The sequence below is a fragment of the Ambystoma mexicanum genome, chromosome 12, assembly GCF_040938575.1.
Source record: "Ambystoma mexicanum isolate Mex_15411 chromosome 12, UKY_AmexF1_1, whole genome shotgun sequence".
Lineage (NCBI taxonomy): Eukaryota > Metazoa > Chordata > Amphibia > Caudata > Ambystomatidae > Ambystoma > Ambystoma mexicanum.
Genome location: NC_090936.1, coordinates 625,558,067 through 625,571,295, shown reverse-complemented (window position 1 = coordinate 625,571,295; position 13,229 = coordinate 625,558,067). Strand labels below are relative to the sequence as shown.

Sequence of the window (13,229 nt, the reverse complement as noted above, 5' to 3'; positions counted from 1 at the left end):
GGATGTTATGATTTTATGCAAGTGAATTACAATGGGGTTTAGCAATTTTAATTACTGAGGTGTATGTTGTTACTGCTCAACGGTCACTAAATCTGTATTCTTTGACTCAGGAATGTTGTGTTGAGTTGCTTCAATTAACCAAGAGAAAAATCTACCTGATTACAAATGCAGTAGCGCGGCTCATTTGGGTCATATGTCCAATCAACTTGGCTGTTGGGATCAGATTCTGGTATTGTTGCTGCCTGCTGAGAGAGTTCATGTGCGAGAGCGGATGATGAAGAACAAGAGGACAAAGAGGATGAGGAAGATGAAGAGGATGACTGTTGGCTTGAAGACTTGTTCGTGTTTCTGAAAAACAAAAATGAGTTCCTTTAATCTCCACTTTTAAATGTTGCTTTTCATTGTTATACAAATGTAATGCAGATGTTCCTAAAAAGTACAGACACAGCAGAGTATTACACAGCATCTTTCCTTTCTACTGAGGGCAACTCCACAATCTAGAAAAACTACAGCTCAGAGAAACCATTGCAAAGAACAAAACACTTACCTTTGGCAATTCTCTTTCTGGTAAATACAATCTTCAACAGATTACTGCTTATCTTAAAATATCTTCAGTAGTAGAAAGGACTCTAAAACCTACAAACATCCACCAAAGGGTGCTGGCACAGCTCCATCTTCTAGACTGTTGCAGGACCCAGGCGGAGCAGAATGGCAACCCAGGTGGATGTGGAGTCATCTGTGCATCTTAGACCCCAGTTCCACCCAATTTCCTTGTTCCATGAAAGGCAAAAGTAACAGTACAACTACCATCAGCAGGAGCAGGAGACTCAAATGATACAAGCGATCATAAGGGTATCTCAGCACTGTAGAGTAGGGGTCCTCAGTGTTGTAAGTAGCCTGTATTAGGGCTGATTAAACAGGTCTTTAAGGATTTCCAGAATGACAGTGGTTTGGTCTCCACAGTTGTGAAGTTTCGATTTGCTGGAGAGGGTGTTTGAGTGCTTATATAGAAGGCTTTTGAATACCAAACACATGCTTTTAAATTCAACACGTTTGTGTATATGTAGCCAGTGTAGACATCGCAGTGCTGGTAAAATGTGGCCATATTTTCTAATTTTAAATGGGAGTCTTGCAGCAGAGTTCTGAACTCTCTGCAATCATTGAATTGCTGATATAGGGAGTGCCAAGTAGATGCTGTTATTAAAGTCGAGACATGAGGAAACCAACGCGTTTATCACCAGTAACAGTTGTGGGAAAGTTAGAGAAATATAGGCTTCAGTGTCCTGATAAGAAAACACTTGGATATCACTGCTTGAGTTCTGCTTTTCTAGTGAGAGATCTAGGATGATGCCTAGATTTTTCACCTCAAACTATGGGTTGGGGCAAAGGCCAAAACAGTCAGGCCATTTTAATGGGGACCAAATATTGGGTTTTTCGATGACTATTAAAATCTCTGTCCTGAGTTATCTTTAAAAGGTTTTGGTCCATCCAATTTATTTGTAAGGCAGCGTTTGGAATTTTGAATAACAGATTAATGTTAACTTGTTTGAAGTAAACGAGTGTTTTCCTGACACAGTTTTGAAACATTCCCAAAGAAGTTACTGTTTGGAAGTGGAACGATTACAAGTTCAGTTACCCATCATTTGCTCTGCCTGGACTCCACTTTCAAGCCAATCTTTACCCTTTGTTGGCAACATTGGTTTAGAGCCTGCTGTGAGCTCAAATAACTAAACGGCTCCTCTGATGAACAACCCTTATACTGTCTGCTTCTACCATAGTCTAATCAAAGGCTTTATCAGCGATGTGGGAGAGGTTGAACTTGAAGATGAATCTTGAAGAGAAAACGTCAAACCAAAAAGGTGTCCATGAGGTAGCACTGCTAGACTGCTCACTGATGAGACAGTGAACCACTGTCTTCTCAACTGGCCAGATGGTACAGAGGGGGCAGCGCTCCTTTCCCTAAAGAGTCAGGTTGCAAGACTCGGATCTCTCCTGCTTCCAGAAAAAGCATTCCTTCTCAACCATGTGCATACTCAAAAAAGACAAGGCTCAAGTACTGTATACCCTGAAGCATTGGTACCAGACAGAGCAGGAAGCATATTGGTGCAAAACAGAAAAATTATTGAAAAAGGTTGGAGCTCCAAAAAGCATTGGCCATACCTCAACGTCAGCCCCTGGACATGACTGTATCTACCAATAACTGGAACTGCAATGTCTGCCAACTGACAACTGCACCATCCACAAGCAGGTTATATTTTTTCTGGCCAAGCACCTTCCCCAGTGTCTCTCCTTAATTTACAACCCTACAGGCCCTAATACAAATGCAACTTCCACAACTGGGTGTATTGATCTGTTGGCAGATTAGAAGCATGATCATACATTGATTAAAAAAAACTTAGTAGATATTTAGATTAGGTTAACAAAAAAACGGATTCCTAAAACCAATAAAAAATATAAAGTCAGATATTTGACCAATTTAGGAATATTAATGTCTCATGTCTGACTCAAACATTTTTGTTTTTTGTTAATTTTTGATCATCTGTTTTATACTTCATTTTATTGCTTTTTTCACATTTTTTGTATTTCTCAATTTAACTGTTTTTGAACATTTGTCAAACACAGTCACTGCCGTTTACTTTTTTAATTTTAATTATTAAATATTGACAAACTTTGGACATTCTGTATGCTTTTTCTTACCTATGACTACTTGAGCATAACGCATTTCTTTACAAACTTTAGCCGAATAATGACAGAAAATTATACTGTCGTCTAGTGTGGTTTCATTTTTCTCTTTGTGTTTAAGATAGTGTTTGGCCCTGAAACCACACACGCACCAAGGGGCTACCCTATTTCTGTATACATTTCTCCTGCAGGCAATCCTGCCTGCAGACCTTTACCACCGTGACTATGAAGTGGCATCATGGACTCAAAATGTTGACTGCTAAAAAACGGAAGGAGTGGATTAGGCAATGCTAGGCTCCCTTCAATTCAAGTCCCTCAGGAGAGGTAGCCAAACAAAACCGTACAATGGCCTCATCTTTTGCACTGGGCCTAAACCCACTCTTGACCAGAATGTGCCAAGTAACTACCGGCCCATTACGAATGTGCCATACTTGTTGAAGATTCTGAACACGGTGGCACAGATGCAGATTGAGGAGTTCCTGGCTAAACATAAGATTCTGGGGCCTAAACAATCAGGGTTTCGACGAGGCCGTAGCAATGAGTCGACTCTTCTAGATCTGAAGTCCAATATGTTTGAGAAAGGGAATGCAGCTCTGCTTGTGCTACTAGATCTGTCCGCAGCATTTGATCTTGTGGATGATACCATTCTTGCAGACAAACTATACGACACCACACAGTGGCAGAAGAATTTCAGGTCTCCTGCGGCATGCCACAGGGTTCCTGTACATCTTCTACATTAACATCTTTATGCTCCCCGTTTAGACAACTGGATGCTAAAGAGACCATCTACGCAAATTATGCTGATGCTACTCAGTGCCTCATCCCATTATCAGGAGACTACACCACTGCCTCCACTACCCTAAATTGCATGTATGCCAAAATACAAGCCTGGATGCAGGTGAACAGACTAGCCTTGAATGATTCAAAGACAGAGCTGATGGTTGTGGGTACAGCTCCCCAACTACGAAAGATTGGTCAAAAGTATTGGCAGTTTTGCATAGCTGGATGTTCGATTAAAACCCAACTCGTGGTCAAGACCCTTGGAGTCCTTCTTGACCAAAATGTATCTATGAAGGCACACATGAGCAGCCTTGCCTCCTGTTCCTCCCAATATCTTAAACTGCTGGCCCAGCTTTGCCCCTTTTTGAGCATTACTAATTGTGCTACGATTCACGTGCCATCATAGGGGCTAAGCTGGACTATTGTGCCAGCCTCTTATTAGGGGTATCCAAAGGAGAACTTCTCCAACTTCAGGTGGTGCAGAACAATGCTGTGCGTGCTGTAATGGGGTTGTGGAGGGTAGGACATGTCTCCCTAGCCAGAAGGGCTTTTCATTGGTTACCAATGAATAGCCACATTCTGTACCGAGTGCATTGTATAACTCACTGATGCCTCTATGGCTTGGGCCAGAATATCTAGCCAAACATCTACATTGGCTGCCTGCACACAGCGTTCTAATAACACCTCCCTTTTGGTGATGCAATGTTCCAAAGGCTCCTGTGTGACAAGAGGGTCATTCCCTCATGCAGTCCCGTGTCTCCGGAACGAGCTTCCTCTCCATCTTTGAGCATGCTCATCTTTTTCTGTTTTCAAGAAGGGCCCGAAGACAGACTGTTCTGCTAATTTCTTGAACTAGTAACCATATAGTTTTCCCCTGGTTGCCTCTTTTCTGTTTTATGTATGTATGTATATAGTGTTTAGTGCCGCTATGCCCACGGGCTCCCGTCTATTGTGCTATATAAATAAATTAAATACATACTTAAAAATGGTGGGTAATCTAACATCCAAACCATCAGCCCTTTCAGCCAATTACAAGCCGCACCAACTCTGCCACTGATTTATATGAGTGACTATCTCCTGATTCAGCAGTACCAGACCCAAAATAAAATGTGGGCTACTACCAGCCACATTTAGTACGCAAAGAATACGCTTTTCTGTGGGCATGGTCCCAAAATGTACTAGCATGAACTCGAAAATACAGCCTACTTCCCTGTGAAGTGCAGATTTACCATTAATGTGAAGAGCACCTTCACTGAAGATAAAAGATTGTTTTTATTAAATTCTGAGCAGAAATCAATTAAAGTCCTGAGTGTCCCAATGCATCTTGGACCACACTGCACCCGCCCGAGAGTCGACATTAACAGAGTTCTCAAGTTTCCCAGTTCCATGCCTAAAAACTATCCAGTCGAGTTTTTATTTTTGGAATCCTGGGATTTGTAGTGCTACATTTAAAACGGGAAAGAAAACTTAGTCCCAGAATTCTAAGGAAAAACATGGGACTCGATGGCTTGCTCATGCATGACACTGGGATACTTGAGACCTGAGAGCTCTACATTAACTGCTTAACAACCATTATCGCCCGGTTGCCTAGATGTGGACCGAAGCCCGACATGCACTGAACAATAAACTGAGAGAAATAAACTGCAGCACAGGTAGAAATCGCAGTAAAACTGTGGGATCCCGAATCTGTACGGATGAGTTGTCTATTGTTTTTGTCCTGCTGGTCCTCCATGCATGCTGGTAGAGTGTTACTAACTGGAAATGAGTGCCAGCTCAGGGAATGGTGTATGAGTGATGTGTGAATATTCTTTGGATGTCAGTTGGGGCATGCCCTGTGGTGACTGAGGATGGACCAGTGGGTCTGGCGTTTATATAAAGATTAACTTGAACGTATAACTATGTACAAAAAAGCTATGCATTTCCTAAGTGCTGGCCATATGCCCTCTGTGCAATATGGAGTGTCACCTTCCAACCTCATAACAAATGCAGTTGCACTTGCTCACCTGCTTGTAGGTTTGTTTGGGAGGGTGCAGCCTAGCAAGCTCAGCAGCCAGCAAGCTAATAACCAGCATTTCCTCTCCAATTACATGTTTTGGGCACACATGCATTACAGGTTGTGGCACCAGTGCAAAGCCCCAATTAGCTCTGGTTTCAGCATTGAGCACCCCCAATTTGATCTGGTCTTTAGAGCTATGACCATATTTAAGAATGATTACCTTATTTGACTGTTTTCATGCGGTCAAAAGGACAGGTTTTGTACTAGTGGAAGCTCCGGCACAATGACCACACAATGGTGGTTAGAACTAGTTAAAGATGTGTGTGACAGCATTGCCACCACTTTGCGCCCGTCGCTGTGGCAACAATAGAAGCAGAGATGACATCTTCCCTGATTCAGTCTAGCTCTGTTCTACTGATTGTGCTGGTGTAGTTTTTCTATTATGGCAGCCGTACTTATGGTTTTTACTGCAGGGCACTGCTTCGTCCGGAGCGGCGCTCTGCAACAAAACTTAGTTCAGCTGCGGTCTGACGATGTTCCCCTGTCTCTCCCCTCCTGACTCCGTAGGTCCTCTCCTTGTCCATACTCTCTGGTCTTGTACTGCTTTTTCAATTATTCTGACAAACCTCCAATTCCTCCTACCTTTGCTCCTGTTACTTTTGGTTTCCTTATTGCGTCTTCTACCATTGTGGGACCATCCTTGATTACTGACTGAGCCTCGTGGCACCTAGCAGATACGAATGTTTTTTTTTTTTTATCCCTCACAGCTTTTCCCCTCTGCTATTCAGATTGATCCACTCTGACTTCCTAGCCTATTCTGTGCGTGCATGGTGGTGCTGGAAGGGATCACCCTCACTTCCACACACAATACTCGCACTCCAGACGAGAGCCTAAGAATTTCAAGCAGCGGCATTGTGCATATCCCCCAGTGAACCTCTTTGGTGAGAAGTGCCCACACCCATGCAATTCCAGTTTTCACGCAAGCACGAACACTTGGCAAATGTGCTTATTGCACCTGCATCGCCAGTTGCAGCAGCAGCGCCATACCAGGTTTTAATTTCAGTGGTGGAAATGGAAAAAAGTTGGTGGGGGATCCCACATGGCTGCGGTGGGGGGGGGGGGGGGGGGTTGGGGGTGGTGGTGGCGGGTTGTGGTGTCCAAGGCGGCAGGGTTTAGAGGGGGCGGAGCTGGCAGTCGACCTGCGATCAAAGGAAATGTCAAAAATAGTAGTTTAAAACAGCAATAGCAAACATTCTGGCACAAAAGGAATGAATGGCCATGTGCAACTGTGGGGCACTTTTGCATTGGAGCCGAGCCAATTCTATGCCCCAGTCCAACCCTGGCAGCCAGTATACAGACACATAACATTTGTACACAGTATCACAAACCACACTTTTACTCCTGCATGAACCAAAACAAGACAAATTAGACACGGTCACCGGAGTCCGCACACATTAAAATCTGGCCTCTAAAAAATGCAGCACGTCACATAATATATAACATATCTGATGTGCTACATTTTATAGAGCTCAGATTTGAATGTTTGCTGGCTCCGTGTGTCTCTCTGGTGTGTGTTCTTAGTTGGTTATAAAAATAAGTATAACCGACTAAGAATAAACACCAGAGAGACAAAGGAAACGGGTGTACAATGAAAATTAAAGCACCCAGGGGGCGAGTACAAAATAACAAAAATGCTCTGCAGTGTGCACAGTCCGCTTGCACCGTGGGGCAGATTAGACTGCGAGCCCACCAAGGTGGGGGCTCAGAGATCTAATCTGCCCTGTGCGAGCAGAGCACAGTGCACAAAGTTTTTTTTTTTAAAATATAACCCAGCGCAGAGCATGGGTTTAGGGGCTGACTCTGGCCGGATCCCGCGATCCGGCTACACATCTGGTGCCAGATCTCGGATCCGGTGAGAGCTGCGCTAATGACCAGTGCTGGGTTTTATACAGCACTTTCCAGGATTCTTTCGTCACCTTTGCGCCTTAATAACTAAATCGTTACTTAGCAGTACGTTTTTGCAGTTTGTGTCCGTTTTAAAGTCACATGCATATGCATAGTCTGCCTTCTAGAGGGTGTTAGCGTTTATAAATCCCCAAAGAAACACAAGTATACCAGCGGAAGGATCGTGCAACCTCTTTATTCAAAAACAGTACTGGAAGTGCCTTCCCCGGTATCTCCTTTCCCCCTGTACGTCACTTCCGCCCGTGACGTTCTCCCCACGAGTGAGCTGCCTTAAAGGGCAAAAGTCAATCAGAAAACAGAATTGTTTGTCGCAAATGTCTATTGCTATTCTGGGTGCCTCCAGGGCTTCCTGTTCATCCATTATAAGATTGACAAACTCATCATGGGCATATGGATCATATGCGTTGTCATAATCTCTCTGAAGTTCGGTTGACAGCTCACGACGTGCCACTGGCGGTCCATCATATTCATTAATTACTTGCGCAATTTGTCCTTGTGGCACATATTCTTGACGGTCTTCATCCGGATATACTTCTTCTACCACACGCACATATCTCCTTGGACTCTGTTGGTAGAAGCGTGACTGTTGAGTTGAGCTTGTGTACAACCTTTGGGCTGGCCTGACTTGCAAGCTTGCACCCCCGCGTGGGGTGGGAAATGGTTTTCCTTCCCTGCATACAGATTGAAAATGGCCTTCTCTGCCGCAGTTGGCACACTTTTGGGAGAGAGCTGGGCAGGATGTCATGATTCCTACCCCCGAGCATCCGGACCAGGTCCATCTGTCCCGGGAGCATGCATCCAGATACTTGGGAAAAACCCAGCAGCCCCGGCTAGGGGCTATCTGGGTACAGTCCTGGCGCCATAGGCGCCAGGCTCATTTGCTTTCACTTACCTCATGCAGACCATGCTGCTCAGCATTCAAGCCAATGTGAAGTCTGAAGGGGGACTACTTTATTTCAGGGACTATTTTCTTACTCGGGTGTGGTATTGGGAACTTCTTAACTGGGACTACTTTAAAGGCTATTTAAACCACGCCCGAAGAGCAGCTCACGCTTCGCTTTATTCTGCATCCTGCAGCGTAATGCTCACCGTGCCTGCAAGCCAGCATTCAGTCTTCTGCCACGCCCGCCTCGAGTCTGGAGCTCCTAGAAAAAAAGGAGAAAGCAGGAAAGGGTTAGAACAAGAACAATACTTATTTCCTCACCTGATTCTGGATCCATCGTGTCTTCAAATAGGAAGAAAGACGTTATTTGATGCGCGTCGCATCGCCTGCTGCAGCGCTGTGCTATTCTCACCAGTCTTCGCAGCACACTGTCATGATGCCTACCTCCAAGGAGGCAGGTCCGACCCAGCAACCCCAGAGGCAGGCATCATTTCCCCCAGGGGAGTGCCAGCGGGCCCAAGCTGGGGCCCTTGGGACACAGTCCTGGCGCCTTAGGCGCCAGGCTCATGTTGGACCCCTGTCCTGGCGCCTTAGGCGCCAGGCTAATAAAGCTAGACATGTGTTCAAGTGTTTTGATGTGCACTTACCTGATGCAGACCATGCTGCCACATCCAGGCCCTCTTGAGGCCTGAATGGAACTACTTTACCTGTGGGATTACTTTCCACCCGGGTGTGGTCGGGGAAGGATACATACCTGATCGGAGGAAGGATACACACTTGGAACTTCTTCCAAAGCTATTTAAACCACACCCGATCAGCAACTCACGCTTCGCGTTGTTCTGCTCCTCGCAGCTGGATGCTCACCGTGTCCGCTCCTGCATCTGGACCTCAGCCACGCATGTCAGTATCCTGGGTCACCTGCAAAGGGAGACAAAAGACCTTACCTGCTAAATCAGCACCACAGAGACATCACACCGACGATCCTGAAAAGGAAGACATCATTTTAAAAGCATTTCGCTACGATCGCTGCAGCGCTGCATTTCTCTCACCTTTCCTGGACGCCACCATCTTCAGCAGCGATCATCCGGATCCACAGCCACTTCCCAGAACCTAGAGAGAAAGACAAGAACAAGGTGAGAGAAGGAAGGGAATAGGAAAAGCTCAGTTTCCTTCTAAGTCTTACCTGTTGGGTCATTCCCATTTCATTTCGGGTCTTGCCGCTTCCAGGCATCCGGACCCCGGCCCCTATGGGGAAAAAAGACAAAGACATTGAATGAGCGAATGCAAAGACATCACCCGAGCGCTCATCCAGAACTTACCTGTCATTTACTGGAACTGCACGTATCACTTTGGGTCGGCGCCATATCTCCGGCATTCCGAACCCCGGCCCCTAAGGGGAAAAAGACAATGAACATTATTATTAAGCTTGGACTTTTGAACTTGCAACAGAACTTTTACAGAGCCTTACCTGAATAGTCAAGCTTACCTGAACTCTCATAATCCTCAATCCAGTGAAGTAACTGGGTTTCAACGCGCCCCTGCATCAGAAGCAGGATGGAGAGCTCATCCTTCCTGACCCTAAGGTGAGACTTCACGGGGAATCGTGGAAGGGTATCGTGGAGGGTTGGAAGAGAGTGGGAGGCTTGAGCATAACTCAGTCAGTAGGTAATACTCCATTTTTACGCACAGGGGAATATTCCTGCGAGCCGGAGAAGCCAGAGTAGAAGGGCCCTTCCTGTCCATCTACAGAGTCCTGCGCTTCACCGTTGAAGAAGCGTCAGCACTTGAAGCCAGACCTGCGCCTCAGTGGGAATCAGGTGAGCGTTACAGAACGCGAAGCCTACCCACAATTTCCCACCCGGGCGCTATGGAGACTTCCGAGACTGACCAGCTGGCCCAGCTTTTGGGGGAATTACGGGCTGAGGTGCACTCAGCCCGCCAGGAGAATAACGCTCTCAAAAGAGAACTGATCTTATCCAAGGAAAGAACAGATGACCTAGCCAAAAGGTTATTACAGGCCCAGGCAGGGCACACTCCTTTACCTAATTCCGGAGACATTTCCACATCAATGGGTTTGAGTAAGCCGGTACAAATTAATCTACCTGGACACATGCCTTTGGCCCCGCCTGAACGTTTTGCGGGGATCCCAAGAAATATGCCGTCTTTATGAACCAATGTCGTTTACAATTTCTGTGCAGACCCGGAGCCTTCCCTAACGATCAGACCAAGGTAGCCTTTATACTATCTTACCTCAGTGGCAGTGCTGCCGATTGGTCTATTCCATTGGTAAATCAGGATGATCCCACTCTCCAGGATTTTCAGGGCTTCCAGGCCAGCATGGAAAGAATGTTCGCTCGACACTCTCAAGGACAGGCCCTTGATAACGAACTGCTATCCTTACGACAAGGTAATCAGGATCTTCTGTCCTACATTGCCACCTTTAACAGACTGGTTGTGGAAACTGGGTGGCCAGAAAACAAAAGGATCACATTGTTTCATCGAGGCCTGCGCGGCGAGCTAAAGGATGTTCTAGCTCAGATAGTAAATCCACCCCAGGTCTGCGCAGACTACATAGACTTGGTGGTTCAACTTGATCACAGACTTCAAAATAGAAAAGCAGATCGGTTCAAGTATGAAAACCGAGTACCAATCAAAACCCACGCTAACTCCAAGAGTACCAACGTATCTGAACCTATGCAAATCGGTGGCGTTAAAGGACCATTAACGCAGAAAGAACGAGAGAGAAGGCGGCAAATGCAACTTTGTCTGTATTGCGGGACTTCCGGTCACTTTCTTCGAAATTGTCCAGTTAAACCACTTAAGAAGGTGGTTGGAGCTACTGATAACGAATTATTGACACCTGATTCGGGAAACGACCTAGCCCGACAAGCGTAGGGGTCCGCTTGCCGAGCTAGAAAACTAACTCTCTGACCTCACATTTTGTCATGCCAATGGTGCTCGTGAATCCAAAACAGCCTCAGCAGTTGCATGCTATAAAAGCATACATCGACAGTGGAGCTATTGGAAATTACATAGACCGTGAATTGGCTTCCAGGATCAAGCTTCCTCTCCGCCCGAAAGTAACCCAAGATGTCATTACTACAGTAGATGGAACCGAAATAGCCTCAGGGCCAGTAACGCATTCCACTGTTGAAGTGACTCTGGTGGGTCAGGATGGACATCGGGAAGCAATCGTGTTTGATGTGATCAAGGCCCCACAATTTCAAGTAATTCTTGGAATTCCTTGGTTAGAAACACATAATCCCAGAATTGACTGGCGAGCAAAGAAGATAAGTTTTCCTGATTGTGAACCAACTTGTTATTCAAGAAATCCAGCTATGGGTCTAGCCTCAGCAACTTCCACCCCTGTACAGCTACCGTCAGAATACTAAGAATTCCAAGACGTTTTTCAGAAAGAACAGGCTAACACGTTACCTCCCCATCGGTCTTATGATTGCCAAATCGATCTGGTACCCAATGCTCAACTACCTTGTAGTAGGATTTATGCTCTTACGGAACCTGAGAACCTGCATTTGCGTCAGTATTTAGATCAGTACCTAGCCAATGGTTTTATTCGCCCGTCCAAGTCTCCTGTCTCTTCAGCTCTGTTCTTCGTGCCGAAAAAAGAAGGCGACCTTAGAACGTGTATAGACTATCGTGCCCTAAATCAAATAACGATTAAGAATCGTTATCCTCTGCCCTTGATCCCTGAGCTTATCGACCAGGTGAAAGACGCTTGTGTGTACACCAAGTTAGATCTCCGAGGAGCTTATCACCTGGTGCGCATAAAAGAAGGCGACAAATGGAAGACTGCATTTCGCACCAAATTTGGGCTCTTCGAGTATCAGGTGATGCCCTTCGGGTTGTGCAATGCACCTGCCGCCTTTCAGTACTTTATAAATGATGTTCTTCGGGAACTTATCGATGTCTGTGTCATTGTTTACATTGACGACATCCTGGTGTACTCTTCTTCAGAATCTGATCACAGAAAACATGTTAGGGCAGTTCTTGAGAAATTGCGCCAGCACAGACTATTTGCAAAACTCGAAAAATGTGTTTTTCATACCACAGAAGTTGAGTTTCTCGGATTCATCCTGACACCTCAAGGAGTCCGAATGGACTCGCGAAAGGTGGACGCCATCCTGAAATGGCCATCTCCTAGCTCGGTGAAGGGAGTTCAAAGCATGCTCGGCTTTGCCAATTTCTATCGAAGATTCATCCCGGAATTTTCCCGAACAGTCCAACCCATCACCGCTCTCCTAAAGAAAAACAAACGCTTCGAATGGACTCTTGAAGCCGAACAAGCCTTCCAGGACCTGAAACCCAAATTCACCTCTGCACCTGTACTGAAACACCCACACCCAGATCTCCCGTACATAGTGGAAACCGATGCATCCAGTTCGGCCATGGGAGCTGTCCTGTCGCAAAGAGACCCAAAAACTAACCAAGTACACCCAGTGGCCTTTTGGTCCAGAAAATGTTCTCCTCCTGAAATCAACTACGCAATTACCGATAAAGAGTTACTGGCCATCAAATCTGCTTTCAAGGCTTGGCGTCACTATCTTCTCGGGGCAAGACACACCATTACCGTAATTACGGACCACAGAAACTTACAGTATTTAAAGACGGCCAAAGCTCAATCTTCACGACAACTCCGATGGGCTCTATTCTTTGCGGAATTTGATTTTGTAATTACCTATCGCCCTGGCTGAAAGAATGGAAAAGCGGACGCCTTATCCCGGATTGGCATGGAAGAACCTAATTCGAGCTTAGAACCTGTGCCCATCATACCTGAGCAAAGAATCTTAGGCTTAACTTCATTGCACACTATTGAGGACATCCAAACGGAAGTAAAACAACTTCTAGACTCGTCAACCTTACTGGAATGGAGTCAGAAGGGTCCTCATTACACCATTAAGGATG

General features: G+C 45.7%; 1 protein-coding gene across 2 annotated transcripts in view; it reads right to left on the bottom strand.

Annotated features, from left to right (window-relative positions):
* The window catches only part of ING3 (inhibitor of growth family member 3), an 833,611-nt gene that overhangs the window by 160,767 nt on the left and 659,615 nt on the right, over positions 1 to 13,229 (bottom strand). For both annotated transcript variants that reach the window (XM_069629079.1, XM_069629078.1), the window contains exon 10: positions 156 to 348. In XM_069629079.1, the coding sequence (XP_069485180.1) occupies positions 156 to 348 (193 nt within the window). The remainder of the gene's footprint in view (positions 1 to 155; positions 349 to 13,229) is intronic.